The 27494-nt window shown below is 44.7% G+C and overlaps 4 protein-coding genes across 5 annotated transcripts; 1 reads left to right on the top strand and 3 right to left on the bottom strand.

The window, feature by feature from the left end:
• Nucleotides 1–612: 612 nt before the first annotated feature.
• LOC122364931 (glycine-rich cell wall structural protein-like) lies at nt 613–2704 on the top strand. Its single transcript, XM_043335742.1, has 3 exons — nt 613–659; nt 1368–1411; nt 2057–2704. Exons 1-3 carry the CDS (start codon nt 654–656, stop codon nt 2574–2576), a joined length of 570 nt encoding a protein of 189 aa, XP_043191677.1. The 5' UTR covers nt 613–653; the 3' UTR covers nt 2577–2704.
• Nucleotides 2705–4750: 2046 nt separating this feature from the next.
• Nucleotides 4751–5591, bottom strand: LOC122364911 (glycine-rich cell wall structural protein 1.8-like). The gene is made up of 2 exons (XM_043335720.1): nt 5587–5591; nt 4751–5556 (listed from the first exon to the last, which is right to left on the bottom strand). The coding sequence occupies exons 1-2, from the start codon at nt 5589–5591 to the stop codon at nt 4881–4883; spliced, it is 681 nt and encodes a 226-aa protein (XP_043191655.1). The 3' UTR covers nt 4751–4880.
• A 10382-nt stretch (nt 5592–15973) lies between these two features.
• On the bottom strand, nt 15974–17693 carry LOC122364933 (keratin-associated protein 19-2-like). The gene is made up of 3 exons (XM_043335745.1): nt 17328–17693; nt 16928–16977; nt 15974–16688 (listed from the first exon to the last, which is right to left on the bottom strand). The coding sequence occupies exons 1-3, from the start codon at nt 17334–17336 to the stop codon at nt 16421–16423; spliced, it is 327 nt and encodes a 108-aa protein (XP_043191680.1). The 5' UTR covers nt 17337–17693; the 3' UTR covers nt 15974–16420.
• Nucleotides 17694–22685: 4992 nt separating this feature from the next.
• Nucleotides 22686–26847, bottom strand: LOC122364932 (glycine-rich protein 23-like). 2 transcript variants are annotated; one of them, XR_006253653.1, is made up of 3 exons: nt 26728–26847; nt 23620–23669; nt 22686–23376 (listed from the first exon to the last, which is right to left on the bottom strand). XR_006253653.1 is itself a non-coding variant. In XM_043335743.1 (3 exons), exons 1-3 carry the CDS (start codon nt 24033–24035, stop codon nt 23106–23108), a joined length of 330 nt encoding a protein of 109 aa, XP_043191678.1. In that variant the 5' UTR covers nt 24036–24264; the 3' UTR covers nt 22692–23105. The 2 variants fall into 2 exon arrangements, 1 of the variants encoding a protein (XP_043191678.1); XM_043335743.1 differs by lacking the exon at nt 26728–26847 and adding an exon at nt 24027–24264 and having other exon boundaries at nt 22692–23376.
• Nucleotides 26848–27494: the final 647 nt, after the last annotated feature.

Below are 27494 nucleotides of genomic sequence, written 5' to 3'. Positions count from 1 at the left end.
TCCGTTCAAATGTCTTTGAAGAAGAAATACTTCGGAGTGTAATAATGGCGTCACAGGTCAATAAGGTCAGGTCGAAGAAAAGCATTGATGTTTCTCAGCTCGCTGTTGTAGGCTCACTGTTGTAGTTTCCCTCTGAACGCTGTTTCCTGATGATATTTATCTGTTGACGATCTGTCTCGTAACTGGCTTAGGTATACGGATATATGCCTATTGCCTACTGATGCCTAATACCGAATCAACCGATTCGAATTCTATGACCGATTCCATATATGTGCATATAATGTCCAGGGAAAATACTTCACAATGAAAATGTATATATTTTCACATAGCGCACCAGTGAGCCATTTATTCCTTTTAAAAGTGAATGGGTCATATGTCTCATTGGCTCTGCTGACGTCTCAGTCGCTAGCAGGTCAAGGTCACTTCCCATCTCAACAACAACCGGTACCCCTGCCAGTTCCTCCTCCGTGTACCTGTTGAGGAAGCCGCGTGACATTACGGCACAACTGGATGATCGGACCGGCTCTGCCGAGTGTCGCGATGAACCGGTGGTCCTAGCTTGTATCTCAGATCTAACACGTTTTCACTGCACCTCTGTATAAAAGAGGAACGCCAGGTCTGGGGCCACCGCATTCCGTTCAGCAAGCGACACGATGAAGGTGCGAAGAGTCGAGTCGAACTCTGTGGTGGAAAGTGTGCTTTTCAGGAGTGTGTAGTGTAGTCTGAGCGAGAGTGCCCCACGGAGTTGGGTGGTGTGATTTTGTGAGCCCTAAAGCGAGCTGGCTAAACTAACAGTGCGAACAACATTTCGGCATTGTCGAAATGTTGGAAATCGGTATTGGAATGTTGGAAGTCGGCACTGGATGTCTTGTCGCTGGATGCGACCGTATTCAATGGGCATATAGTTAACTGTACTGGCCGTCTTATGGTGCCAGCTTGGGAGCTTGACGTACCCAAAGTGACGCATGGAAGCGTCCAATTTCGGTCGGATTTTCTTCTCGAGAAAATTACTTTGTCAAATGCATTCAAATTCATCTAATAAATTTATTCAGGCATCGGCATGTGGACATTACCTTGCCAATGACGTGGCCTCCCGCCCATGCGACAGAGAATAAGCGCCGTGAACTGCTTCTTAGCATACGCACGACCGAGCAAGAACGAAATTTACCCCAAGCCTGTTCGTGCTTTGAGTTATACGCACATATTTGAACGTTCGGGCCACGCAAATTAGATTGATTGGAATGATGAATCTGAATGAATATACGACTACGTGCGAGAGAAAAAAAAAAACACTTTAAATGCGTGCATGCATTCATTGCATTGGTATACAACTGCGTGTCTTATCTTTTTCGCCCAATTTGTTTCAGATTGCCGTGGTCCTTTGCGTTATCGTGGCTTGTCTCCACCCAACGTAAGTAAATAATGCGTCATTTTTTTTTTGGCAGGAAAGCCCGAAACTAAGCGAACATTTAGATATGTCAGCATACATAGTATTTCGGGGGGACGGGGGGGGGGGGCAGGGGCGAAGCTATTCCTATTCAGTTGTTGGGGCGGGTGCCCCACCCGCCCCACCCATCATGCCATCATGCCCCACCAATAAACGTTTTGCCCCACCAACCTACGCTGATTTATAGGACTTTGTTGCTTAGCAAACCAACCTTTTCGCAGTGAGGAGCTTTGAAATGTCTATGTAGTACAAAATATGATCTCTGTAATGAAAAAATTAAATGTTGCACTTTATCTAACTTAACAATCAGACATTATAGGTTTGACGACTTTTTGCCCCACCAACTTCCTTGGGGAAGCTCCACTTATGGGAGGGCATCATCTTTTCATGGAGAAGTGAGAACAAAATTTACCTGTAGTGATTCGGGTAGTGTGCATGCATCTATTCCCACCGATATGATTATAATTTTAGTAGCATTCTTTGTGTTTAGATGTTTGTTGTCCCACAGTCTGCATGTCAATAGGCGTGCTAGTAAAAATATCCCGGTAAGAGAGAAAAAGACGCATCACGATGCATGTTCACATCAGTAATCTCGATCGTCTCTTTCAGTGTGGGCACCTTCGGAGGCGGCGGCGGTGGCAAGAAGGGCGGCGGCGGCCAGAAGAGTCGCTACAGGGTCATCAGCTCGTACGGCACCTACGGCCACGGCGGGGGAGGCTACGCCAAGGGCTACGGATATGGCGGATACGGCCATGGCGGCTACGGCCTGGGCCACGGCGGCTACGGCGGCCAGAAGGGCTACGGCGTTCAGAAGGGCTACCACACGGTCATCATTGAAGAGATCAAGGGCGGCCAGGGCGGTGGAAAGGGAGGCCACAAGGGAGGAAAGGGAGGAAAGGGTGGCGGATTCGGTGAGGGTTACGAATTCATCGGCGTGCTGCGCCCCAAGGTGCATCATTACCACAGCTATGGAGCTCCCATTGTAGCCGGATATGGACACGGTGGATATGGCGCTGGATATGGCACTGGTGGATTTCCCGTTGGACATGGTGGATTTGCCCCTGGTTATGGTGGGCATGTTGTGAGCCAGCCGATTGTGTATGGAGGCGACAGTTACGGTGCTTACTAACAAGCACAACGATTGACAAGTAGTGAACTGTTGGTTTTTTTGTGTAGGTATTATTGTTTGCGGAGTAGATATCTGTTCACTGCCGATGTTGTTATTGTTGTGTTTTACCTGATTTGAATACATCATGAATTAAACATCATATTTTGCACGAAGCTGGACAATCCTGGACATTATGAACCCTGGCCATTTCGAACACTGGACACATCGTGCCCTGGACATTATGAACCCTGGCCTCTTTGGATATACCCCATCTGCGGCCAGTTGGCCTCATTTGGACCATGCAATCCCTGGACATTATGAACTCTGGCCCATTCAAGGCACTGGCCATTTCGACACTGGGCATATCGTACCCTGGACATTATGAACCCTGGGCAGAATGAATGCTCCCCGTTTGAACACCCCCGTCTAACTCGGCTCCTGGGCCACGTATCGACAAGGAGTAGGCGGCATTCGAAGGAGCATCAAAATCTTGAAAGGAGCACTTTGGACATTTTTAGGTCAGGTCAAAGGTTAAAGGTCAGGTCACCAGAGGTCATCAAAGGTCAAATTTTGCCTATTTAAACATTTTTGATGCATAAATCGGCGCATAAATCATGAAGGAATAGAGCTTCAGTACCGCGGAAAAGCGCATTAGATGATTCTTCTAACGTTTTCTTTCTGGAATAAGCCCTCATATGTATTTGACCTAAGATAGACGGTTTAGCCTCGAGAAGGCAAAAAGTTACGTAAAACCGCATTGGGGTGTTTAACACCTTCCTCACTCGATGCGGGATAAGGCGGAAAACAATTACGTAGTTATACGAAGATAGAAGAGAGAGAGAGAGAGAGAGAGAGAGAGAGAGAGAGAGAGAGAGAGAGAGAGAGAGAGAGAGAGAGAGAGAGAGAGAGAGAGAGAGAGAGAGAGAGAGAGAGAGAGAGAGAGAGAAGAGAGATAGAGAGAGAGAGAGAGAGAGAGAGAGAGAGAGAGAGAGAGAGAGAGAGAGAGAGAGAGAGAGAGAGAGAGAGAGAGAGAGAGAGAGAGAGAGAGAGAGAGAGAGAGAGAGAGAGAGAGAGAAATGAAAGAGAAAGTCATCTGTCATGACATTGTTATGACATTTTGAAAACATGAAAGCACGTTTCACAAACAAATGGTGTCTTCTTGCACCTGAAAAGTAGCGAAACGTAACAAAGCAAAGTTGAAGTCTAAGGTCAATCAATGACTTTGATCTGACCTTCACAGCTCGGGTGACCTTTACAGCAATTACAATCCATGGAACAAATGCCTCTCATTTCACTGGTACGCACGTTTCAAATCACAAAAAGTACGGAAACGCATGCCGACAATGTGCGCTGTCCACTGACACGTCGCATTGCTATGGTCTCGAGAAGAGGTCACAGGTCAAAGGTCATTTGGGTCATTGTCGTGAAATTTTCAGGGAAATGTGCCAAATTGATAAACACGAAAATTAAACGATGATGAAAGCCGTAGCATCATGTTAAGGTAGAATATACCATGTCAGGGAGCCAATAGGATCATAGATTATAGATTCTGCTGTCCAATTTGTCAATAAATCACCCATGGATCGGTCGAAACCAATTACATTTATGCATAAACCAACAAGGGATGCCAATCCTTAGCACAGTCATTGAATATGCTTGCACTTAGCTCAGTTTGGGATGAAAATCGAGAAGACAACACAAAATTTGCCTTTTCGTCGTATTTACGTGCCATTTTTGTGGTATTGCCTACGCATTACATGCAAGAACCCGTAATACCAGAATCTAAGTTGATTTTTTTGACAACATCGCCTGCTTAATTTGTGACGATAGCTGTTTTCATGACGGCCATCTGGTGCACATTTGGTGCACATTAGATGCAAATGTGGCCAAATTAGGTACATATTTGGTCAGATTAGGTTCACTGTGTTTCTTAGTTCCTACCTAACTATCAGCTAGGGTTGCACTAATTGCTTATATACCTGCTTTGTCAAATTATCAGACATTATTATCAATTAAAACACTGAAATAAATTCATGATATGAAAATATTTGCTGTAGAAGAGATCTGGTGCAGATTTGGTCAAATTAGGTGCATTCGCCAGACAGCCCGTCGTAAAAACGGCTTATAATCACCCTGCATTAGGTATAAAGGTCGTAGCGTGATTCATTTCACGGCATGTATTGTCATTGAAACTCCAGAGACGCACTGACACTTCAACAGCATAACGGCAAAATAAACATTAACAGTGTGATGAGCAATGAGCACCAACAATTAACGGCAACAATGTGACTCAATCAGCAAACGCACAGATTGCCAATTATGAGGCTAATAAACACCATAACTGTCGCCTCCATACACAATTGGCTGGCTCACAACATGTCCACCATATCCAGGGGCAAATCCGCCATGTCCAACGGGAAATCCACCATATCCAACTCCGTGGCCAGCGCCATATCCACCGCTGAATCCACCACCGTGTCCATATCCGGCTACAATGGGAGCTCCATAGCTGTGGTAATGATGCACCTTGGGGCGGAGCAGACCGACAAACTCGTGACCCTCACCAAATCCGCCGCCCTTTCCTCCCTTTCCTCCCTTGTGGCCTCCCTTGCCACCTCCCTGGCCGCCCTTGATCTCTTCAATGATGACCGTGTGGTAGCCCTTCTGAACGCCGTAGCCCTTCTGGCCGCCGTAGCCGCCATGGCCGTACCCGGCGCCGTGGCCCAGACCGTAGCCTACGCCGTGGGTCGGGGCGTAGGTGACGTGGCCCAGGCCGTAGCCGACGCCGTGGCCCAGGCCGTAGCCGGCGCCGTGGCTCGGGGCGTAGCCGCCGTGAATCGGGGCGTAGCCGCCGTGAATCGGGGCGTAGCCACCATGGCCGTAGCCTCCGTGGTCGTAGCCGCCGAAGGAGCCAATCACTTTGTAGTAGCTTCCTCCGCCGCCGCCGCCGCCTTTGCCCTTATGGCCGCCGCCGCCGCCGCCGCCGCCAAACGTCGCCAACCTGAAACGACATGGATTTTGGTTTATTTACGCCATGAGTTGTCCTAAAACACGAAAACAATTTTTCAAGCTTGAGTTAATCTTTTAAAGTTCAAATCAATTGCAAAATATATGTGGTTGCTAATGATATAACGTTGTTATAACAGAACTTTTTACAAGGAATGTCTTATGTGCGGCTATATTTCATCTCGAATAGCCTGTACAAAGGCACCTGTCACTGACTTTGGTCGTCTTTTTGGTCACATTAACGGTGTTCAGTATTTTACTTACGTTGGATGGAGTACCGCGAGCAGGGCACACACGCTCAACGTGATCTGCAATAACAGCACAGAGGTTAAGTGGTGCTGTGGGATAGACCCATTAGAAGATTTATATCGTGGCAAGATTGATACTTAACACTGCTTTTAAATAAATATTGCCTTATGCTTTCTATCCATAATTGTTTTCATCCGCGAAAATCCCTTGAATCATGCGATGCAGGGTGATGAAGAATATCATACATCCACACGGTACGAAAATCGGCACCATTCTCACTAAGTGAACACAGACATGCAAATTAGTATTAAAGCACAACGAAGAATAGAGAAGAGAACACACCGTCTTCATTTTGTCGGATCCTGAACAGAGTGTAGTGCTCCAAGTGCCTGACTCTCACTTTTATACTTCCTCCGGGATAGTCTCGTCTGGTCAGGTGCTAGAGCCGGTAACCAGCTGGGAAGTTGTCAGGCTACATCAACCGGATTTCCACGGCACGCGCCCACCTGACCTTCAAACGGCGCGAGTATCCTACAACGATAGCCTATTGCACACGCGGCTGTGACACAGCTTGGGAAAGGAGGAAACTGGCTTTTTGCATGATATATGTGAAATTTGGAATGCACGATATATTTATTGATAATATGAAGCTCGGCGTTACCAATTACAGCCCTAACAACGTTAGGGCTGCCTTTACAACTGGTTCCCTACCAATTTTGAAGTTTAACTTGAGGATATGAAATACATTGTTCACTTCTTGAAAAACATCAATCGTCAACTTTAACACGTTCCTTTGCTTTTATGACTGCGGCAGAGAAGCTGCTGATTCATTAAACCTCACGCAATGCTGCACGTGGCCCTAAAGGTTGTAAATAGTGAATGCGCTTTGTGTTGTAAGTAGCGTTTCCACGAAATGTCTAAACCACTCAGGCTGCTAGGAGAGCATATTTAGCATTTAGCTTTAGCATAGCATTTAGCCAGCAGTCAGTACATATTTACCAGACCACGGACAACATCGGAGCGCTTCTCCTTAATTCCTTACAGGAACTAGATACAGCCGCGCGGATGGTCTCATTGTGTTCAGCTCGTCAAGGCGCATCGAATGATATGCATGATGACCTTGAGCTCACGTGACCTGAGGTCAACCCTTGACCTTGACTTTTCGAGGTCACCACATATATGCTTCGATGCGGATTGACGAGAGGATCACGATGGTGCCATTAGGTTGTTCCTAGCTGCATATTTACGTCTGGACAACGAGTTGCGTTGGAGAGGCCGGAAATAGTGGCAATTTCAGGACCGCAAGAATGGACCGTCATTGGAATGATTCTTTTTTAAACCGTGCACTGTTTTCGGCCGGAATTTAATAGTTACCTCAAAATATTTTGTAATTACGTTTCCACCAAGAATGAATGCCATCGGGGCTAAATTTTTACTACTTTTGCATTTTGTCAAGAAGCATATAGTGCTGTTATATTGAAGTTTTAGCGCGTTTGTTACAAAATATGAAGCGAAAAAGCGTCAGTGTAATTTGTATTTGTATTTGTATTTGTATTTGACAGTTAAAACACTCTCCACAGTAAAATGGCTATTCCGAGTGTCGCGTCACGGTTAAAAAGAAAAACAAGTTAAGATACACTCATCAATCACATCAAACAGAACACAATTCAAATCACACATTCATCCTTAATCACGCAGATACAACTCGGAAACAGAGCGTTTAAAAGCTCCCAGAGGGAGATGTCTAATGTCATGGGGCAGACGGTTGTAAGTACAACTGGGCTATGCTGTAGAGCAGGCGCCGCCTCCCTGCTTCGGTTCTCACGCGTGGGAGAGACAGATCAGTGTCCCGCCGGGTTGAGCGTGAGCGAAGGGAAGAGTTGGCCAGGATTTGGGAGGACATAGTATCCGGCTCTTCGGTGCAGCGTATTTTGTGGAGGAAGTTAAGAGAGTGGATTTCGTACAACTGACGGGCGGTAGGCCAGCCCAGTTCCTCTCGCACGTCCGACATGTGGTCAAATTTTCTTCGGCCGGACACAACGCGCAGCGCAAAATTGAGAACTTTTTGGAGGCGTTGTGTGTTTTTGTCCGACCCGTTTCCATAAACCGAGAGACAATATCGGACGTGCGAGAGGACCAAGGCGCTGACCACGGTTGGCAGAAGTTCACAAGGGATGTGGTGACGCACGTGGCCGTGGGACAGCCCAATGAGGATACCGTTGCATTTTTGGACGAGGGCCGATACGTGAGCGTCCCAGGTGAGGTGCTTGTCGAAAACCACGCCAAGGTTCCTCACCGTGGGGCCCTCACGGATCGTGTCCTCACGGAACCGAATTGAGATGGGATCCAGGCTGCGGCAATTTTGGCGCGAGCCAAAAACGATGAGCTCAGTTTTAGCTGTGTTAACTTTTAAGCCGTTGGTATGAAACCAGGCGTCAAAAGAGTCCAAAATATTCATCAGTGCCAGAAGTTAACTTGAGGGGAGAGCTATGCTAATTGCTCTTGTCCATCCACTAAAATTTATTAAATATTTTGCTTTGTGTATTCCAAAAGGAGACGGAACTATTTCATTTGTGCCTTTATGTCAGAATTGAAGGTGAATCATTAAATTTTTTTTTCATTATCATTATTTATCAATCATTAAATTGTTTACAAACAAGCATATGGTCTTTCTCGTATATAAGCAGTGGCTAAGAAAAGGTTGATCAATCCTGAAGTTCAGTCATCGTACCTCAACTTGGCAGCAAGATCCCCCAAGGACAGAGGATATATTGTATACCTGTCCTGTTAATCAAAACATTTTTGTGCCTACAAAGGCTTAAGTTATCTGTGGTGTGTTCGGAGTTAGGCTATATGGCCGTTTTTGTTGTATGTTTATGTGGAGATTGAATATAACTGTGACCCTGTGCTTGTTTGTATACTTACTATGGTCAAACAGGGAATAGCACATGCACATAAATACTCACCTAGCATCTAACTCATAGCTGTACCCTGCAGGATCTGTACTTGTCTCGAGCATTAACAAAGCACTTAAGTAGCTTAGTTATCATTTCCCACATTTTCTGAGCAGCTAACATGACATACAGCAGTGCAGAGCAGCTTCAGAGAAGAAACACTTTAAATGCACAGACTCAGACCAGCCACCCAATGAGCCAGTTCCTCAGTTGACTGTTTCCCTGGATGCAGCTTGGCAATGTGAGCTAACTTTTGGCAAGTTGAAGGTTAGCAGGTAAGATTGAGTTAAGGTGAGTACCTATACCTATATAACTGGGTGGCGGGTGCTACTGCTGTGCAGGTCTTGGGTAGGCTGCAAATATGTGTGATGATTGAGGTTAGGTCAGCTGTCAGGTTGGTCAGGTATGCTCATTGCTCAGGTCACATTTTTATGGACACTTGGCAAATTAAAAAACTATCAATCTAATCTAAGCTTAAGCTAACCCGACTAAACATACACAAATACTGATTATAGGAACTAAGCAACTACCTACTTGTGCGTACATCTCATACCATGTCAAAGTAGAGTTCCTTGGTGGAAGATTACCCTCAGTACTTTTTATCCCAGCCCTGTGAAGAAAACTAATGCTTCTAAGCTCTGAGTCACTGCTGGCCATCCACAGGAAGAAACGCTGAGACTGAGAGCTTTGCCATTGTATATTGGACCAATAATCACTATCACAAATGACTATGAACACATTATATGATCACATCGCTGCATGGATTGTCACATTGACAGTTTTACTACAATCCTTTTTTCAAGAAATACAGTGATGATTAACATCAAAATCAACATAAAGTGGATTTAGTGATCCAAGCTTTCTCCTCCAGTAGCAATGGAATGATCGCATGTTTCATTTGCCAGACACTGAGTACCTGATGCACATTACAATCTGCATAGCATCTAAGCATAGTAAAACTGCCCAAGTCCATTCATTCTAGATTTTTAACTTGATAGTTAGCAATAATTTATCTTGCTGTTGTAAGTTATCATTCAATATTCATACCAATACATCAATATGCGCTCATCAGTCAACATTTTCTGGCATGATCCTGCTCAGCGTGCTCTTCAGTCTTCAGTATTGCTCCAAGGTCTGCAATATTATAGCTTGTTTTTGGCCAGTAAACTCTTTTAACCCGCGCCCCGCTGGGCTATTCAGCCATACGCGCCCTGCTGGGGGGGCAGATTCTGCCCCCCCCCCCTGTCTAACTTCCAAACCGATGGTCGTAGAAAGACGGGGAAAACGGCAATCGAAAGCTCTCAACAAGGCGGATCTTAAGAGCCCAAATTTTTTGCTTAAGTAGGTCAGAGGTCAGGTCAAGGTCAGGTCAAGGGTACAAAATGCAAGTTTCTACAGTATCGGCCTTGCACCGTAGTTGCCGAAGAATGGACTGAGACTGATTGCCCAAAACGTGTTCTTAGACTACCAAGACAATATTCGTTGCACACAATGTCATTCAAAGGTCAAGGTCAAGGTCAGGTCAGGTCAGGTCAGGTCACCAAAAACAAAATATAGAAAAGGGCATGTGCGACACATGTTTTATGGGTCATTTTACTCATGGAATTCAATAGGCACACTCAATAAGTGATATGGACCACCTCTGGATGAATTTCAGGTCGAGGTCAGGTCAAGGTCAGGTCAAGTGAGGTCAAATTTTGAAGTTGGTTGTTAAGGCCTAAAAAGGTGTCTATCCGATGCAGTTTTTCACGGCGAATCGAATGGTGCTATTTTTGTTTCCGTACGAGGTCTAGAACTTCCAAAAAATCATTTTTTTCAAAAAATTTGTGTGTCGTGACGTCATAAAATTTTGAATAACTCCCACATTTTTGAACCGATTCTTCTAAAAATTGGTATGTAGGTGCACATATACCAGTTCTTTGACATATATTCCGGTTTTTTCGATAAACTCAAAATTTTGGATTTTATAAATATATTCCCAAAAAAGTCAGTTTTTTGGAAAAATTTTGGCCAAAATCCAAAATTTTCAAAAAACCGAGATAGCCATTTGATAGACAAAGTAGAATCACGTATAACCTTTTTTGTTACGTCTTGATTCCTTTAAAAATGAAGATGTTAGCGGCGTTTGAAATTTAGCCGTTTTTGAGGCGAAAATGGCGAACATGACGCCACTAAAACGTCAATTTCTCAAAAAATTTCCGACGGATTTCGCTCAAATTTTCAGGGAACGTGTCAAATTGATGTATGATAAGGTACTGTAAGTTTGACGTCGCTGACGTAACGCGTTTAGAAGTTATTGGCGAAAAACGGGAGGGGGGCAGATTCTGCCCCCCCCTGCGGGGCGCGGGTTAATTTTACTTTTTCTTGCTGATATATGAGCCCGATCATCTTGCGTTTATCAACCAAAATTTCATAACTTGTTCAACTTGATATTGATATTGCTCAGGAGTCAGGACCTCTGTCAGCCTCCTGGATACTTCGGATTGTTTTCAGTCAACATGCTTCTTAAATATGATATAAGTCAATCTTAAGGGATTCAAAACATCCAACAAAACGACGTACAAGAGCAAGAAAACCACCAGATAAACTAAAAAATGGCCTTGGAACAGAGCCAAGTGGTGCTCCATTTGTTTGTTTACAATGATTGTAGTGCTGATGTATTTTTAGGACTCTGAACGTCGGCTTATAAAAAAATAAACGTTTTTACAAAAGTTGTAAGGCAAGTAATATTTATCTGAAAGAACTAAAATATTCAAAAGCCAAACATTATGAAATACATGACACGGAACGAAAAAGTAACCCAAAAATCCAGCCTAATCACCGGCTCCTAAAACTGCAACAAAACCAGCACTTTTCCCCGCAACTCGTTGTCCAGACGTAAATATGCTTCCTAGCTTGGCTACTTCGAAAGTAATTCGAGAAAAAAATCTTCATATCTAGCGCCGCCATTTTTACTTTTTTATCCCTGTGACGTCATCTTTGGCCTGACCTGAAAATGACCTCCGTAAAATTGTAGACCTTGCCCGTGCATACCCCATGCCGTTTACCGCTTGTCGCTATCTTGCTTCGTTCTCGAGATCTCAGGGGATCTGCCCTCCCCCCCCCCCCCGTCGCGTCGGTGCGAAGTTTGCGCGGACGCCCGTCGGTGCGCGGGTTAAGCATATCTCAGATCCCCTGCTAACGTTTAGACACATCAATGTCTTTTCACAATGTGGAGCATGTACACTTACAGCACTATCGATGGAAAATTGGTGTCCCTTATAACCATGATCATTGATCATCTGAGATAGGTAAGCCATTGTTTTACATATCTAAATGTTATCAAGATGCTACTGAATCGTATTCATCAGCGAACAAGGTGTTCAGCTCAGTCGTCATGGTTCACGGCAGTCTCAGCAAACTATGGTCATGGGGGAGACCGGGGCAAAACGGACAGCCTAACGTTTTTTGTTTGTGTTTTTCGATGACGGAGCTTCAATTTCTAACCTTGGAAGATTCCTCTTATGTCAATATGGTCCCTATTAAATTGCCTTTCAGTTCAACTTAGTTTTAGTTTTTAAGGCGATCACATGTTGGAGATATTGGCAAAACTTTAAACCGATGCATTTCTGCCATTTTGCCCCAAAGTCGGGGCATGGCGGACACTGGTGGTTTATTTGCATCGACATGAGAAACGGGGTAGTTGCCCCATGTACGACTGGAGTTTTGATGGCAAAGAAGTTTAAACGAGGAAGGGTGTTTATTTTTCATTTTGCCACCGTAGGTACACAATGCAAAAAAAGTTATGGATAAACGTTACATTGCATTTTTGGTAACCCATGTAATCGGAAAGTGGCCAAGATAAACGCATGATGACACATTTTCATACAAATAACGTGGTGTTGTCCACGTGGAACCAGCTTGTGGCCAATTTAGAGCTGTCCACTTTGCCCTGTCTCAGGGCAAAGTGGACAGCTCCGGCCGAGGGGAGGGCGGGTACGAGCCCCCCTCGCCGTTTCGCCCCTAGTGGAGCTAGCGCGTCGCGGAAAAAACGAGCATTGCCCCACTTTACCCCGCTTACCATCCGAGACAAATATATTCCAACCCAGTTATTAGTGGGGCAAAAAGAGTTACAAATTGGCAGAGGACATGTAGGTACGATCACTCAATGCAAGAAGGAGAACGTTTAAATAAACGTCCAAGCGATCATGGAATGAAATAGCATTTGAAAAGCACAAGAAGGGCTACCATCCTGGCAAGAAATGCCTTTCCATGAGTCTCGGGACCATATGACGACGGGCCTGAAATCCCGGCTTGGCTCATTCGAACGACTGCAAAGAAATTTACAATTGGCAACCAATATCTGTAGTTGACGCCAGTTGTGAATGGCAAAAATAAAACGCTTGGTGGCCACTTTACGCCGGCTGGCCGCTTTGCCCCGGTCTCCCCTACATGTTCGGGTTCTGCATGTATCTCACACCTTCCAATGCACACAATACGAACCATTTGTCATCCGAACTTTTTAGAACGTGTTTATCGCTAAGTGTTATCAGCCGTTTTCACGACGGTTTGGGTTACACAGATGCTTATTTATCTCATTTTTTCAAAGTATCCAACAATATTTTCGATTAACCCGCGCTCCGCTGGGCTATTCAGCCATACGCGCCCTGCTGGGGGGGGGGGGGGGGCAGATTCTGCCCCACCTGTCGAACTTCCGAACCGATGGTCGTAGAAAGACGGGGAAAACGGCAATCGAAAGCTCTCAATAAGGCGGATCTTAAGAGCCCAAATTTTTTGCTTAAGTAGGTCAGAGGTCAGGTCAAGGTCAGGTCAAGGGTACAAAATGCAAGTTTCTACAGTATCGGCCTTGCACCGTAGTTGCCGAAGAATGGACTGACACTGATCGCCCAAAACGTGTTCTTAGACTACCAAGACAATATTCGTTGAATACAATGTCATTCAAAGGTCAAGGTCAAGGTCAGGTCAGGTCAGGTCAGGTCACCAAAAACAAAATATAGAAAAGGGCATGTGCGACACATGTTTTATTGGTCATTTTACTCATAGAATTCAATAGGCACACTCAATAAGTGATATGGACCACCTCTGGATGAATTTCAGGTCGAGGTCAGGTCAAGGTCAGGTCAAGTGAGGTCAAATTTTGAAGTTGGTTGTTAAGGCCTAAAAAGGTGTCTATCTGATGCAGTTTTTCACGGCGAATCGAAAGGAGCTATTTTTGTTTCCGTACGAGGTCTAAAACTTCCAAAAAAAAAAATCATTTTTCAAAATTTTTGTGTGTCGTGACGTCATGAAATTTTGAATAACTCCCACATTTTTTGAACCGATTCTTCTAAAAATTGGTATGTAGGTGCACATAAACCACATCTCTGAGATCTATTCCGGTTTTTATCGATACATTCAAAATTTCGGATTTTATGATTATTTTCCCAAAAAAGTCAGTTTTTTTTAAGAAAAAAAATTGGGCCAAAATCCAAGTTTTCAAAAAACCGAGATAGCCATTTGATAGACAAAGTAGAATTACGTATAACCTTTTTTGTTACTTCTTGATTCCTTTAAAAATGAAGATGTTAGCGGCGTTTGAAATTTTGCCGTTTTTGAGGCGAAAATGGCGAACATGACGTCACTAAAACGTCAATTTCTCAAAAAAAAAATCCGACGGATTTCGCTCAAATTTTCAGGGAACGTGTCAAATTGATGTATGATAAGGTACTGAAAGTTTGACGTCGCTGGCGTAACGCGTTTAGAAGTTATTGGCGAAAAATAGGAGGGGGGGGCAGATTCTGCCCCACCCAGCGGGGCGCGGGTTAAAGCACTGAAGTAAATTCATGATATAAAGATATTTAATATAAAACAGTTTTGGTGCAGATTTGGTCAAATTACGTTCATTCGCGAGACAGCCCGTCGTGAAAACGGCTATTGTTTGTTACTTTGGCCGGAAAATTGTCTTAAATCATGTCTTGAAAAGCATTTAATGATCTGTTTCAAACAAATCCTATGAAACGTATCAATTAACAAATGCATGAACCTCAATGGTTCGAGCCATGCATCTCTGTGAAAATTTACTGTGCGTAATGGCTTATTCAGACCTAACGGTTCATGCCTCACATATTCTTGCCATTACAGGTATAACAGCTTTGTGCCATCATTGCGCTCCGACCGCGCAATTATTTGGACCGCATGCCAAAGCTTGTGGTCTGCGTACGGCATTAATCATCATTCCTTGACTTGGATTACAAACAACCTATGTAGATCCGGGCTGATCGAATTTTGTCACTGAGATCACCAGCGCCGTCGATTGTTTCATAATACTTGTACACATATGATATTTTGCCAATGTTGAAAGAAAATGTCCATCTGCTGTAAAACACAGTCTTCCTGGATTTCCACTTTCTCTGTTACCTTTAAAGCCTTAGGTCATATCTAGTCAACACCGAGCTTATCTCTGAGGAAACATCTGCAACGTCCTGTCTCATCTCAATCCCTGTGAGCTCAGTAAGTTCCAGCGTCATCCGTACAATATTTCAGCTGGCCTCGTGTTTCACAATTATCTCACTCAACAGCACCGATTGCCCAAAGCGTCTAAACGTCATGATATCGGCATAGAATTTGTAAGCAATCGACAAAGTAGCTTATTCAAAATCACCTTCGATTGCAATGGATGTGCACTGTGCACTAGCCGCTTATGACGGTCAGCTGCCTCGGCGTTACAATGAGCTGCTACCGCTGGTTTCGTGCTTGTGGTTTGTATGGGTAAGCGAATCTGTTAAGACTTCTATGATAAGCATATCTGATCAATCATTACCTGATGTGACTAGAAATCCTTTTCGATGTTGGCTTATGAGTCATGCGCAGCTGTTATGAATGAGCACTGAACTGTTTGTTTTGAAGCATCGTAGTTACGAGTATGCAGCTCAACACAGTAAAGGTTCACTTAATCATTTAAGATGTTTATGTATTTTTTTCGTCATTTGATTTCAGTCTATAATGAATGTTTCACAACATGCATCACTTAAACGTTGTGTAGCTTGTAGGTATGATAGTGACGACCTTTTTAGTTAAATTTATTAATGTTTCTTGAGAGGTACAACCAAATGAGCTCATTTTGTGCTTGCTGTAAGCTGTTATCCCGTCAAATGTGCGCTGGAAGGTGGAATGAGCCCAATTCGGTATGCCTTTGCGATAAGCCTAATCTAAACCAACATAACACTTCAGTTTTCGGGTATTTGTTGTATATTTATCAGAGACAATTGGATGCACGTGGATGGTGGAGGAGCTAATCAAAATGTGAAAGCAAGAGCATGCAAAGACCACTGCTTTTTATGGTAAACACAAATATGATATGCATTGGGTGTGGAGTAGGGAATGTCACCACGAGTAAATACATGGTATCCTCACATATGATATGAATACCTTTTGATGATTCATGCAACGAAATGATTCTGTTGCTTGAAGTTGATGAAATGATGATTCTGTCGACGAAAGAGCAGCACTGTTCGGAACAGGTAACCAATGAGTATCACACAACCACCATTGTCTGGCAGTCATGGTTTAGGTTTGCACACAGAACAGCAAGCTTGCACACACATAACCCGATGAGCAAGTAAACACCCACAATGACATGTGCAGACACCCAACTTCTGGCCTTCAGCCTACCCACTTCTAATAATAACCTCCGTAAGGAATGGGGGCGGGCCCGTAGCCGAAACCACCACCGTGGCCGAAACCGCCACCCTTGCCGAAACCACCTCCGTGGCCGAAACCGCCACCCTTGCCGAAACCGCCACCATAGCCGACGGCGTGTCCCTTGCCGTAGCCGCCGTAGCCGTGGTAGACCGGCACTGGCACATAGCGGTGGATGACCGGGACGTGGACGACGTGGACGGACTGGTAGCCGCCGCCGCCGCCGCCCTTGCCCTTAGTGGCCACACTGTCGAGCGAAAGAGACGCCAGGTTACCATGGTGATGTGATGATGTGGGAGACAGATAAAAAGGTGATGTGCTCGGAAAGGTTTTGAAAAAATGTGATTGAGTTTGGCTGCTCAAATGGTTTAGTTAAATCTATCTGAGCGTTTACAAAGCAAAAAGTATTAAAAGGTTCTAAGATAGTGCATTGGATAATTGTGATACTAGACTCGTGTTCATTTTATCACCAGCCCAAGAACTTACGTGCATGACACTGCGGCGAACAGAACGCACACGGCCAGGAGAGCGCTGATCTGTAACGAGGAGAGACTTTGGTCAGGACAAAATATAAGTAGCACTCAGAGTAACTCAGTTGGGAGGGAAACCCTGATATATCATTTCAAACGGGTATCTACTGTTGCTCTCTTCGGTAGCGTTATGCTAAATGCAAGAATTTGGACGAATTGTGGTCACCGTTGCAGAGTAAGGGGCCAGTTTACACGAGCAAACGGCCATTCCACTGCTCCGTTCACCACAGATTGCTCAGGCACTGGTGGTATTCTTTCCCGTTCGCTTGGGATTAGTTGCACAGTCGCATTGCACACTAGAAAACACCGTTGATAGCACTTGTTCACAAAGAGCCGGTCTCGCTTCGTGTAGTTACCGTCTTCATGTTGCTGGATGGACAAGCTTGAGCTGAATGACAATTGAAGTCGCGGACAGTCTTTTATACCAAGTGGTTAACGACCCTGAAACCAACAACTAGCTCATAATTCCGAATAAGCTGGATGCGGCCAGTAATTATTGCGCTAAATTGTGGTGCCGTCGGTTTTGCGCCATCAGATAGTGGTTGGGTCATAGGGAGCAAGTGACAATGCAATATCACGATATTTCGACCTCTATCGAGGTGTAGCTGGGCGCTGACGAGGTGGTGATTTTTGCCGACCTCGGGACCACACCGGTTAGACTAAAACCCAGCCCAGATGGCGTAACGTCCGACGGACAATCGTAAGCAGGTTTGCTAGCCCACCATTGCTTGACTGAGGGAGTGGGAAAGAGGCGTTTAATGCCCCGTGCCGACTTTTTGCGATAATTCAAGAAATAATCACGTGATCGACTTGAAATTTGCTATAGCTTCTCCTGCATCGATTTTCACATTAGGATTTGAAGATTTGATCGAATTCATCGATAACAAATTGAGTTAAGGCCGATTTTGTGACGCCACTATACACGCCAGTTTCGACCATTAAGTGTGTACGTACCTTCTGTAAGCTCTCTAAAGTGGGTAGGTATCTTGTGACAGAGTTGCAGATAAATTCACTAAGGCCACCAAATAAAGTGCTCTACAAAATGGCCATCTCAGATTCTCAAGCCATTTGCTTAAAAAATTATTTAAAATGAATATAAATGACAAGGTTATTTGAAGCGAAGAGCTGTGCCTAATCTTAGCAGGATATCTCAATATTTGATCCCAAATGTAATATCTTACCAGTCTCAGTATTGTGTCCAAAGACTGCACAATTATTTCTAATGTCATTTTTTGACCCTATGTGCATCGTGCAAAGAAGCAAATGGCACCTTAAGATTCCTTAGATCAATCCGTATCTAAGAGGCACTTTTTTGTTGAAGTTGTGCAGCTTCAAAATTTGACATTTTTACCTGACCTTGACCTGACCGTCACTCGTACTTGCTAAAAATGATCTCAAACGTCACGGACGATACAAACATTGAGCTCTATGGCCAAAACTGGTTGGAAAACTTGTGTCACATGCCATTTGCATAATTTTACAATCAGTAACCTCTCTTGACCTGACCTTGACCTGAAAGATAGTTATTTGTGATTTCAGGTTTCCCATAGTAGCTTCAGTGATCTATTAGTCGTATTCAAGCCAAAATTGGACTCGATATCTTTCATACAGCTTTCGCTAGTGCTCAAAACGTGGCCATGCTCCATTTTGACCTTTGACCTAACCTTGACAGGTCACGTGACCTCAAGTTCCAAATTTCAGTATTGTATCGGTTGTCTCGGTGAGGCCTTTCCAGCACCGCCTCGAGCGTCTCGCTGCGATGATTTTTTTTTTTTAGATAACCTGGGGGCCCCCTCAATCAATGGTGTTCGGCTGGAGGCTCAGTCAAGCGCGGGTTGACCCGCGCCGCACAGGGTGCGGACTCAGACTGCGGGTATTTTTTAGCCCACTCTCGTTTTCTGCGATATCTTCTAAACCGCTAGACGTATCAACACAAAAATTGCAGTATCCCCGGCTGAATTAATTTGACGCCGTGTATCGAAATAAAAAGTTCGTAGCTACTGAAGGTCGGCCAGAAATGACGTCAGAGTGACGTCATGTTTGACCGATTTTGATGCAAAACATTGAACTACGGTAATCACTCTCAAGGGCTCAGTTTGTAGGCTAGATCCAATTTATTTGCTTGAGAGGGTTCATAATACTCAGAGCTACCAACGTTTCATCTCGGATGTTCAAAATTTGGAAAGTTAGAATTTTTAAGTCAGAAAACATATTTCTTAAGTTTCCCTTTTAAGTTTTTGACGTTTCAAAAAACGGAATATATGTATTTGATAGAAAACATACATATGATCTACTGCTACTCTACAAAGCGTTGGCCCGATATCTTCAAATTGACTAAATTATAGGCGTTTTGTGCTGAAAATTTCACCATTAATATTTTTTTAATTCCCTTTTTGTACGTTTTTGACGTCCTAGAGCAAAATAAATAGCATTATCGTGTTCCTGAGCCATAGGCGTCGCCAGAGATTTTCGGTTGGGGGGGGCAAAATCAACTTTTGTGTTAAATCTTGCCTTTCCCCAGTCGTTACTCAATCGTTTTACATATCATTCGACGCGCAATGGTGTGAGGAATCCGATGGTGACAAAGTTTTCCTTCTATCTGTGACATGTCATTTTTTACAGAAAAAAATGAAATTTTGAAATTTCTCGACAAAAACGACCGGTAGAATTACAGCGGCTGCGATTGCCGACGCAATGCAGAGGGCCCCTGTGCATACTCGTCGCTCATGATCATTACCCAGAAAAGGGTGAAAAACGCTGCATTTAATCGCATCACCCTGCTAAAACCTCCATTCACGCATGTATGCAGAGGTTTTACGTGAAATGCATAGGGCTTATCCCTGCCGCCGATCGTAGCTAAGTTGGGCATTCGGCGGAGACTGAGAGTGAATGTCGGAAGTGTGAATCAGAAATTATCCATTTTTGTTCCAATGAGAGGAAATGTTTTGTTCACTCGAGTGTGAACAAAAAGTTTATCGTTATTCGCGTGAAGGGAAGCGCTGTAAACGGGAACAAAAATGTTTAACGGAACCAAAAGTTACGCACGGCATAGCGGCAAGGGATCCCTTAGAAATAGGCTTGGGACTTCCAGGCCATTTCAGGCCACTCATGGTCAGTGTGGAATGTGGATTCTCAAAAGCCTGCTTAGGATCCCGGAGATCGGCGTGGGTCACCCCAAATATTTACGAGTATGTGGTGCTTTAGGTCTTTCCGAGCCCAAGGTGGAGCCCTAAGAAGCCAGTGTGGGCGCCGGGCGCTTAGAGACTAGGCCCAGGGTGAGCCTGGAGCCCTCGGATACTAACGTATGCACCATCGGGGTCTGTGTCAAATCCCTAAGGACCCTATGTAGGGACATTTGTTGCGGCCCTCAGAGGGACACGTGAGTTGTGACCCCTCAGACGCCGGCTTGGGGTTAGCAAAGTCTATCTCCTCAAAAGTTCAGCTGAGCTATCAGAGGCCAGTTCAGGTTCTCAGACATTTTCGAAGGCATCCTCAAAGATTCGTGTGGCCCTTCAGAGGTCTACGCATGTATAAGGTCCTCAAAAATCACTGTATGGGCCCTCAGAGAACATGGACACCACTGGGACTCTAAGAGGCCAGTTTGGGCCCTCTGAATACCTCTTAGAGCTCAGTGGAGCTCCTTAGGAGCCTGTGTGATAAGCAAGTCCATGAGCCCTGCGGCACTTGAACGGTGCTTGATCCTGTCGCAGACATTTGACAAGAGTTGAGAAAGGCCCCGAAGATTTCGTGTCACGCTTTGAACGAAAATTATGCGTCAGGCATCCAAAACTTATGAAAATCAGCTATAACATGTAATAAAGAACCAACTAGGAACATGGAATGAATCACAGCATTGACATTTCCGAGTCTGGAGTCGGAGTCTTGAAGATTTTGGGGACTGCGACTCTGACTCTGGTTTGAACTGCACGCTCCAACCGAGTCTGACCTCACAGGCATTCTCAAAAAGGTACCCCCATTTTTCCCGACTCCAAAATCTCATCGGATCTGTATCGATCTCAGGGGGTGCCCGGTCCGAGGTTGGGGGGGGGGGGGCAAGCTGCCCCGCTTGCCCCCCCGTAGCGACGCTAATGTCCTGAGCTTAGACTGCATTTGATAGACACCTGTGTTAAAAAATCTCAACTCCAAAATTTGACCATTTTGACCTGAAAGTGATCTTGCCTCGCCTAAATTCAGCTGAAAATGGCCTTAAGTGACACAGACAACACTGATTACGAAATCTATGGACTAAATAAACCATGAAGTATATGTCACGTCACCGATGCATGATATAAAATTTCCGTTACCTAGGATGACCTGGCCTTGACCTGAAAACCAAAGTACAAGTTTGGTACCCTCAGGGTATCTAAAGCATCTATTCACGAGTGTAGAAACCAAAAATAAGCCTGCTCTGAGTTGTAAGCTAGCGGCCAGTGCCCGCATTGTAAACAAGCAAAATGTTGATAATTTTTAATTTGACCTGACTTGTGACATCATCGATACTCTTGTCCTCTAAACATCAGGTTTTGCTCAACAGTTTTTCCAGGGCTATAAGACGCCATTTGCATTTTAATAATCAGCCCAGTAGTTTCGGAGTTTTCAGGTCAGGTGAAAGATGACGTCACAGGGGTCAAAAAAGTCAAAATGGCGGCAAAAGTATATGAGGGGAATTTAGAGCCAAGCTAGACTAATGGCACCATCGTGATCCTCTCGTTAATCTACATCGAATCATATAGATGTGTTGACCTCAAAAAGTCAAGGTCAAAGGTTGACTTCATGTCACGTAATCTCAAGGTCAACATGTATATCATTCGATGCGTCTTGATGACTGATGAGCTGAACACGAAGAGACCATCCACGCGGCTGAATCTTGTTCCTTTGAGCCGTGAGGAGTTATTAGCAAAAACCTTTGGTGACCCTTGATGACGTCACCTGACCTTACAGCTGCCCAAGAGCAAAAAGGTCCTCGAGGTAGTCAAGGTTGATCGTATATAAGGTCGTTCATGGTACGGGGACCCGCAGTTGCTACTGTACACGAACCCTAACTCTAGCCGTCTGTCCTGTCCAGTAGCAACCGATAACATTGATATCGACTGCCGGTCCCTGTACAAGAGCAGCTGAGGTTTTCTGTGCGTGCCCTCTGACAGCTTATTTTTGTTCCCTGTGAGTGTGCTGGGACAATTTACTCAGGGTCGCTGTACAGTAGCAACTGCGGGTCCCCGTACATTGGGCCGTTCCGACGCGTTTTAATGGAAAAACAGGGAGTTGATTTGTCCCCCATTGACCCCATTGGTAGGTAATGGGGAGTCAAGAAATTAACCTGACCTTGAAAGGTAGGAGGTTCAAACTTGCACATCATGTATAAAATTGAGGAGGAAAAGTCATGCTAAATTTCGCGGAGTCACGCGCCGCAGATTTTGCGCTATTTACGATAAACCTCAGGGCGGGGCGGTCAACCAACGTCAACCCCGTCGGTGCCCGGGTTAAAATAGAAATTCCAAGAAATTGCTGCAATGTGAGCATACAAAATTGACGCGCTTGCTGTCTCCGGAAACCTTCAAATCAGTGTTTTTATATTATCATTCATTATGAAAGGCCCTGTAGCTCCAGACATAACCAAAAGCAAAACCTGGATCCCGTATTGCGATGCCTTCGCAAAGGCATCGCATTCCGTATGCCTTTGCAATTAGTTTACTAATCATGACATAAAACTTCAGTTTTCGGGCATTTGTTGTGTATTTATCAGAGACAATTGGATACATTTGGGTGGTGGAAGACATAATCAAAATGCGAACGCAAGAACATGCAAAGACCTCTGCTTTTCATGGTAAACACAAGTATGATAGGCAATTGATGTGGATCAGGGAATGTCACCACAAGTAAATACATCGCATTCACATATGATATGAGAGACTTTCGATGACACTTGCATAATAAAAGAGCAGCACATGTTCGGAGAACGTTACCAATGAGTATCTCCATAGACCTCGGTATACAGAGGTCTAGTATCACCCAACCACCATTGTCTGGCAGTCATGGTTTGCACAAAGAACAGCAACATTGCACACACATAACCGGATGAGCAAGTTGACACCCACAATACTTCTGGCCTTCAGCCTAACTCAATTCTAATGTCTCTAATAACTGTAACTTCCGTAGCGAACGGGGGCGGGTCCGTAGCCGAAACCGCCACCCTTTCCGAAACCACCACCCTTGCCGAAACCACCTCCGTGGCCGAAGCCGCCACCCTTGCCGAAGCCGCCACCATAGCCGACGGCGTGGCCCTTGCCGTAGCCGCCGTAGCCGTGGTAGACCGGCACTGGCACATAGCGGTGGATGACCGGGACGTGGACGACGTGGACGGACTGGTAGCCGCCGCCGCCGCCGCCCTTGCCCTTAGTGGCCACACTGTCGAGAGAATAGACGCCAGGTTACCATGGTGATATGATGATTTGGGAGGTAGTAAAGGGAAAAGGTGAAATGTTCGAAAAGTTTTTGAAAAAAAAGTGATTGAGTTTGGCTGCTCAAATGGTTTGGTTATATCCATCTGAGCGCTTACAAAGCAAAAAGCATTAAAAAGTTCTAAGATAGTGCATTGGATAATTGTGATACTAGACTCGTGTTAATTTTATCACCAGCCCAAAAACTTACGTGCATGACACTGCGGCGAACAGAACGCACACGGCCAGGAGAGCGCTGATCTGTAACGAGGAGAAACTTTGGTCAGGGTGGAGCATGATAAGTGCTAGCATACATAGAGGGGCGGTTAAGCAGCATGTTTAACAACTGCTGATGTACAAAGTCGCTCCCTTTAGCAGCGTCATGCTTAATGCGAGATTTGGAACATGTTGCCGTCACCATCTATTTTAACAGCTGCAGAATTAGGGGGCCACTTTACACGGGTAGGCGGCCACCACACTGCTTAGCTAACCACTGGAGACCGCTCAGGCACTGGTCACATGTGTTTCCCATTCGCATGGGCACAGTCGCATTGCACACTAGAGAACACCGTTGATAGCACTTGTTCACAAAGAGCCGGTCTCGCTTCGTGTAGTTACCGTCTTCATGTTGCTGGATGGACAAGCTTGAGCTGAATGACAATTGAAGTCGCGGACAGTCTTTTATACCAAGTGGTAAACGACCCTGAAACCGACAACTAGATCCTAATTCCGAATAATGTGGGCGCATTCAGTAATTATTGCACTGAACTATGGTGATGTCGATTTTGCGCCATCAGATAGTGGTTGGGTCATAGGGAGCAAGTGACAAAGCAATATCACGATATTTCGACCTCTATCGAGGTGTAGATGGGCGCGAGTTGGCGATTTTTGCCGACCTCGGGACCACACCGGTTAGACTAAAACCCAGCCCAGATGGCGTAACGTCCGACGGACAATCGTAAGCAGGTTCATTATGTAAACGGGAGTGATTGAGTAAAACGAATAATGTACACTATGCTGTCATCAATGGGGGTAACTGATTATCACTTATGTAGCCGGTGCCATTGCTTTAGCCGAGTAAGTACGGTGTTTCATATGACTGCTTTTCAAGTCGTCGAATTATAACAGACTCGGAATGCTTCTTGTCGCCATAGGTGGCGGAACGGGGAGGGCACCAGGGCATCGTGCCCCCCTTTGATTTTAGCATTTTAACATTAGCCCTATATGGGCGTTGCAGGGAAAGAATGGGACCAAAAGTCGGCAGTCGGGGGGGGGGGGCCTTAACCCGCGCCCTGGTGGGGGGGGGCTATTTTTTGCCCCCCCCCCTCAAGACTTTTCAATATATCTCCAGAACCGCTGCGCCGATCGTCACCAAACTTTCGGTACCCTCCCGGACATCAATTTTACACATTGTGACCAAAATTTTTTCCAAAGGCTATGATAGGTTGGCCGAAAATGACGTCAGAGTGACGTCATGTTCTGCCGTTTTCGACCCAAAAAAGGGTTTCGCGGGAAGAGCTGTCAGGCCTATAGCTTTGCAAATACAGAAAAACGATAAGAACATAAAAGCTGTAAAATTGACAGGGCTACAAAACCGCTATCTCGAATTTTTGAAATTTTTGGATTTTGACCCCCAAAAAACAAAACATAATTTTTTTTTAATATAATAGCCGAAAAATCCAAAAAGTTTTTAGAATTTCGCAAAAACCGGATCATATGTGATAGTCCTTACCGCCTTCTATCCACATACCAAATTTGAGATTGATACCTCTTTTTTTGGCGAAGTTATAGCGAAAAAACTGTTCAAAGTTAATGACGTCAAATTTTCAAACTCAATTTTTAGGAATTCTAGACCCCGTAGCGCAAAACAAAGACCACCATTAGACTCCCCGTGACGAGCTGCATCGAAGCAATACCCATTTTATGTAAAACTATCAACTTTAAAATTTGACTTTTTTTACCTGACCTTGACCTGACCTTCACCAGAAAGTGACCTAAGCCGTACCTGATAGTCTTAAAACCAGCACCATTGAGTTGGAAATGAAAATTGGCCATAAAACATGCATCGCACAACCTTAATACCTAAACTTAGGTTCATGTGACCTGACCTGTGGCCCTTGGTGACCTGACCTGTGACCTGACCTGGTATTGTCAGTGACCTCTTATAGCAGCATATGTACTAGGTAACTGACGCCCTATCGCTGATTCTCGACAAAATGCGCTTTCTTCGGTGTTATAGCGCATTCCCTAGAAGACCCGTGAACGGTGAAACATTTCATCTTTGACCTGACCTGTGACGTCATCGGTGACCCCGAGGTCAATGAAATTTGGTTTCCATCGACAAATTTGACAGGCCTTTCGAAGGCCGTTTGAATTTTTCGGATTCGTCCAGTAGTTTCGGAGATACGAGGGGGGCAAAAATAGCCCCCCCCCCCCCCACCAGGTCGCGTTATAAACAGAACCCACCAGGGCGCGGGTTAATTGAAGGTGTTCCGCCGCTACTGCCAGGGGTGGAGAATTGTCATAATCTCAGGGGGTGCTTTTCTAGCATCTGGCGAATGGAAGCTTCGAAAGCTTGCGTAGAAAAGCATGTGTAGGTACGTTTTCCAAGCAGCATCACACTCCTCGCGGCTTACGCAAAGCAGTTTGTGTCTCAGACGTAAATTAAGCACCCCTGGAGCACTATTGCACGGTGACTTTTGAATTTCAGGGGGTGCTCGAGCACCCCCAAAACCCCTAATTCTCCACCCCTGGCTACTGCTTGTCGCCTATAATGCCGAGCTACTGTGTCGACTTCAACTCTGAACAAATACTTAACCCTCACCCGCACATGCCATTTTCCCATCCTAGAACGCACTTGGGGGAGGGAGGCTGCCACCACTCGCGCCATTTCGTTCTTGCTGGAGATAGAGCTTTGCGGAAAGACCAACAGATTCTTTGGTATGAGACGAATCCAATGGTACCAAATTTTACCTCATTGTGACAGTCATTGCCCTTCCAGGTCAGGTCACTCTTAAAAATGCTGCTGTTTGGGGTCACCCTTGGAATATCACGTGCGGTGCCCATCATATACCGATGACGCTGCCGTATTGGTGTCAAGCCAGCTAGAACAGCTCTTTGTAACATGCTATCCGACTAAATTTTTGCTGGCTGTTTCAGGTCGGAATCGGAAATGGCTAATCACAATAAGGAAATAAAATATTTCACTTATCTTCAATATTGCTAGCCTGGATTTGTGTTTACCTAAAATTTATCCAATGCTGCACTGATACTCATTGCCTGTCACGTTTCTCACGTTTCATTACCCAATGAAACTCACCACATCACAAAATGACTCCTTTCCTACATGTTTCCACACGCCTCCCCCTCGTATTCTCTCACTCTCTCGCTCACTCTGACCTTCAAACACCACAAGCAAACGTAAACAATGAGTAGGTAGTATGGAAACCACGTGCTAACTTCATTCATAAAATAACCTTCAAATGATACAAACAAAATACATGAGTTACCGTGGATTATCACGTGACCTTATCAAGTTTTTTTCTTGCCAAAGTTGAAACAATGCAAATCACAAATAACCTAAAAACAAATAAAACAAAATACAAATGAATCTTCTTGCCATGATGTTTTATCCTTGGTATGAAGTTATTAAAAACAAATGCAACGAACATTCATTACTATAAAGTCACGTGACTTTTTCCATATCAAATAATGAAAATAGTCAGCCTTGGGCTTCCCTCACATGGGTTAGTCCGCCTCGTTTCAACGCCAGCCAAGAGGCGCTTGTTGCGTCGAACTGGTGAGGTGCTGGACATTGATTGTGCTATTTTCTGTTAGATTAGACATACCATACTTGAATGAATCTAGTAGAATGTACTGATTCAAATGGATCTCTTGATACTATAATATTTAATCCCTTCCAAAGATTAGCATCATCTGATCTGCACCTGACTCATGAAAAATTTGAAGAACTGAGATCTTCATGCAAATATTTCTCCCTTCCCCAAACACAAAATTTGAAAACTACTCCTGACCTCAACCAACTCAGTATCCTGCATGTTAACGCCAGATCTATTTCATCTAATG

Source organism: Amphibalanus amphitrite, unplaced genomic scaffold (genome assembly GCF_019059575.1).
Source record: "Amphibalanus amphitrite isolate SeventyFive unplaced genomic scaffold, NRLGWU_Aamphi_draft 000707F_arrow, whole genome shotgun sequence".
Lineage (NCBI taxonomy): Eukaryota > Metazoa > Arthropoda > Thecostraca > Balanomorpha > Balanidae > Amphibalanus > Amphibalanus amphitrite.
The sequence above is the reverse complement of the archived record's forward strand: the minus strand, read 5'-3'. Positions and strand labels throughout refer to the sequence as shown.

Excerpts from the sequence above, each read along its gene's own strand:
- LOC122364931 (XM_043335742.1), top strand. Across the intron at positions 1,412-2,056 it reads GTGGCTTGTCTCCACCCAAC|TGTGGGCACCTTCGGAGGCG; the intron begins GTAAGTAAATAA and ends CGTCTCTTTCAG.
- LOC122364932 (XM_043335743.1), bottom strand. Across the intron at positions 23,377-23,619 it reads TTCGCCGCAGTGTCATGCAC|TGTGGCCACTAAGGGCAAGG; the intron begins GTAAGTTTTTGG and ends TTCTCTCGACAG.
- LOC122364933 (XM_043335745.1), bottom strand. Across the intron at positions 16,689-16,927 it reads TTCGCCGCAGTGTCATGCAC|TGTGGCCACTAAGGGCAAGG; the intron begins GTAAGTTCTTGG and ends TTCGCTCGACAG.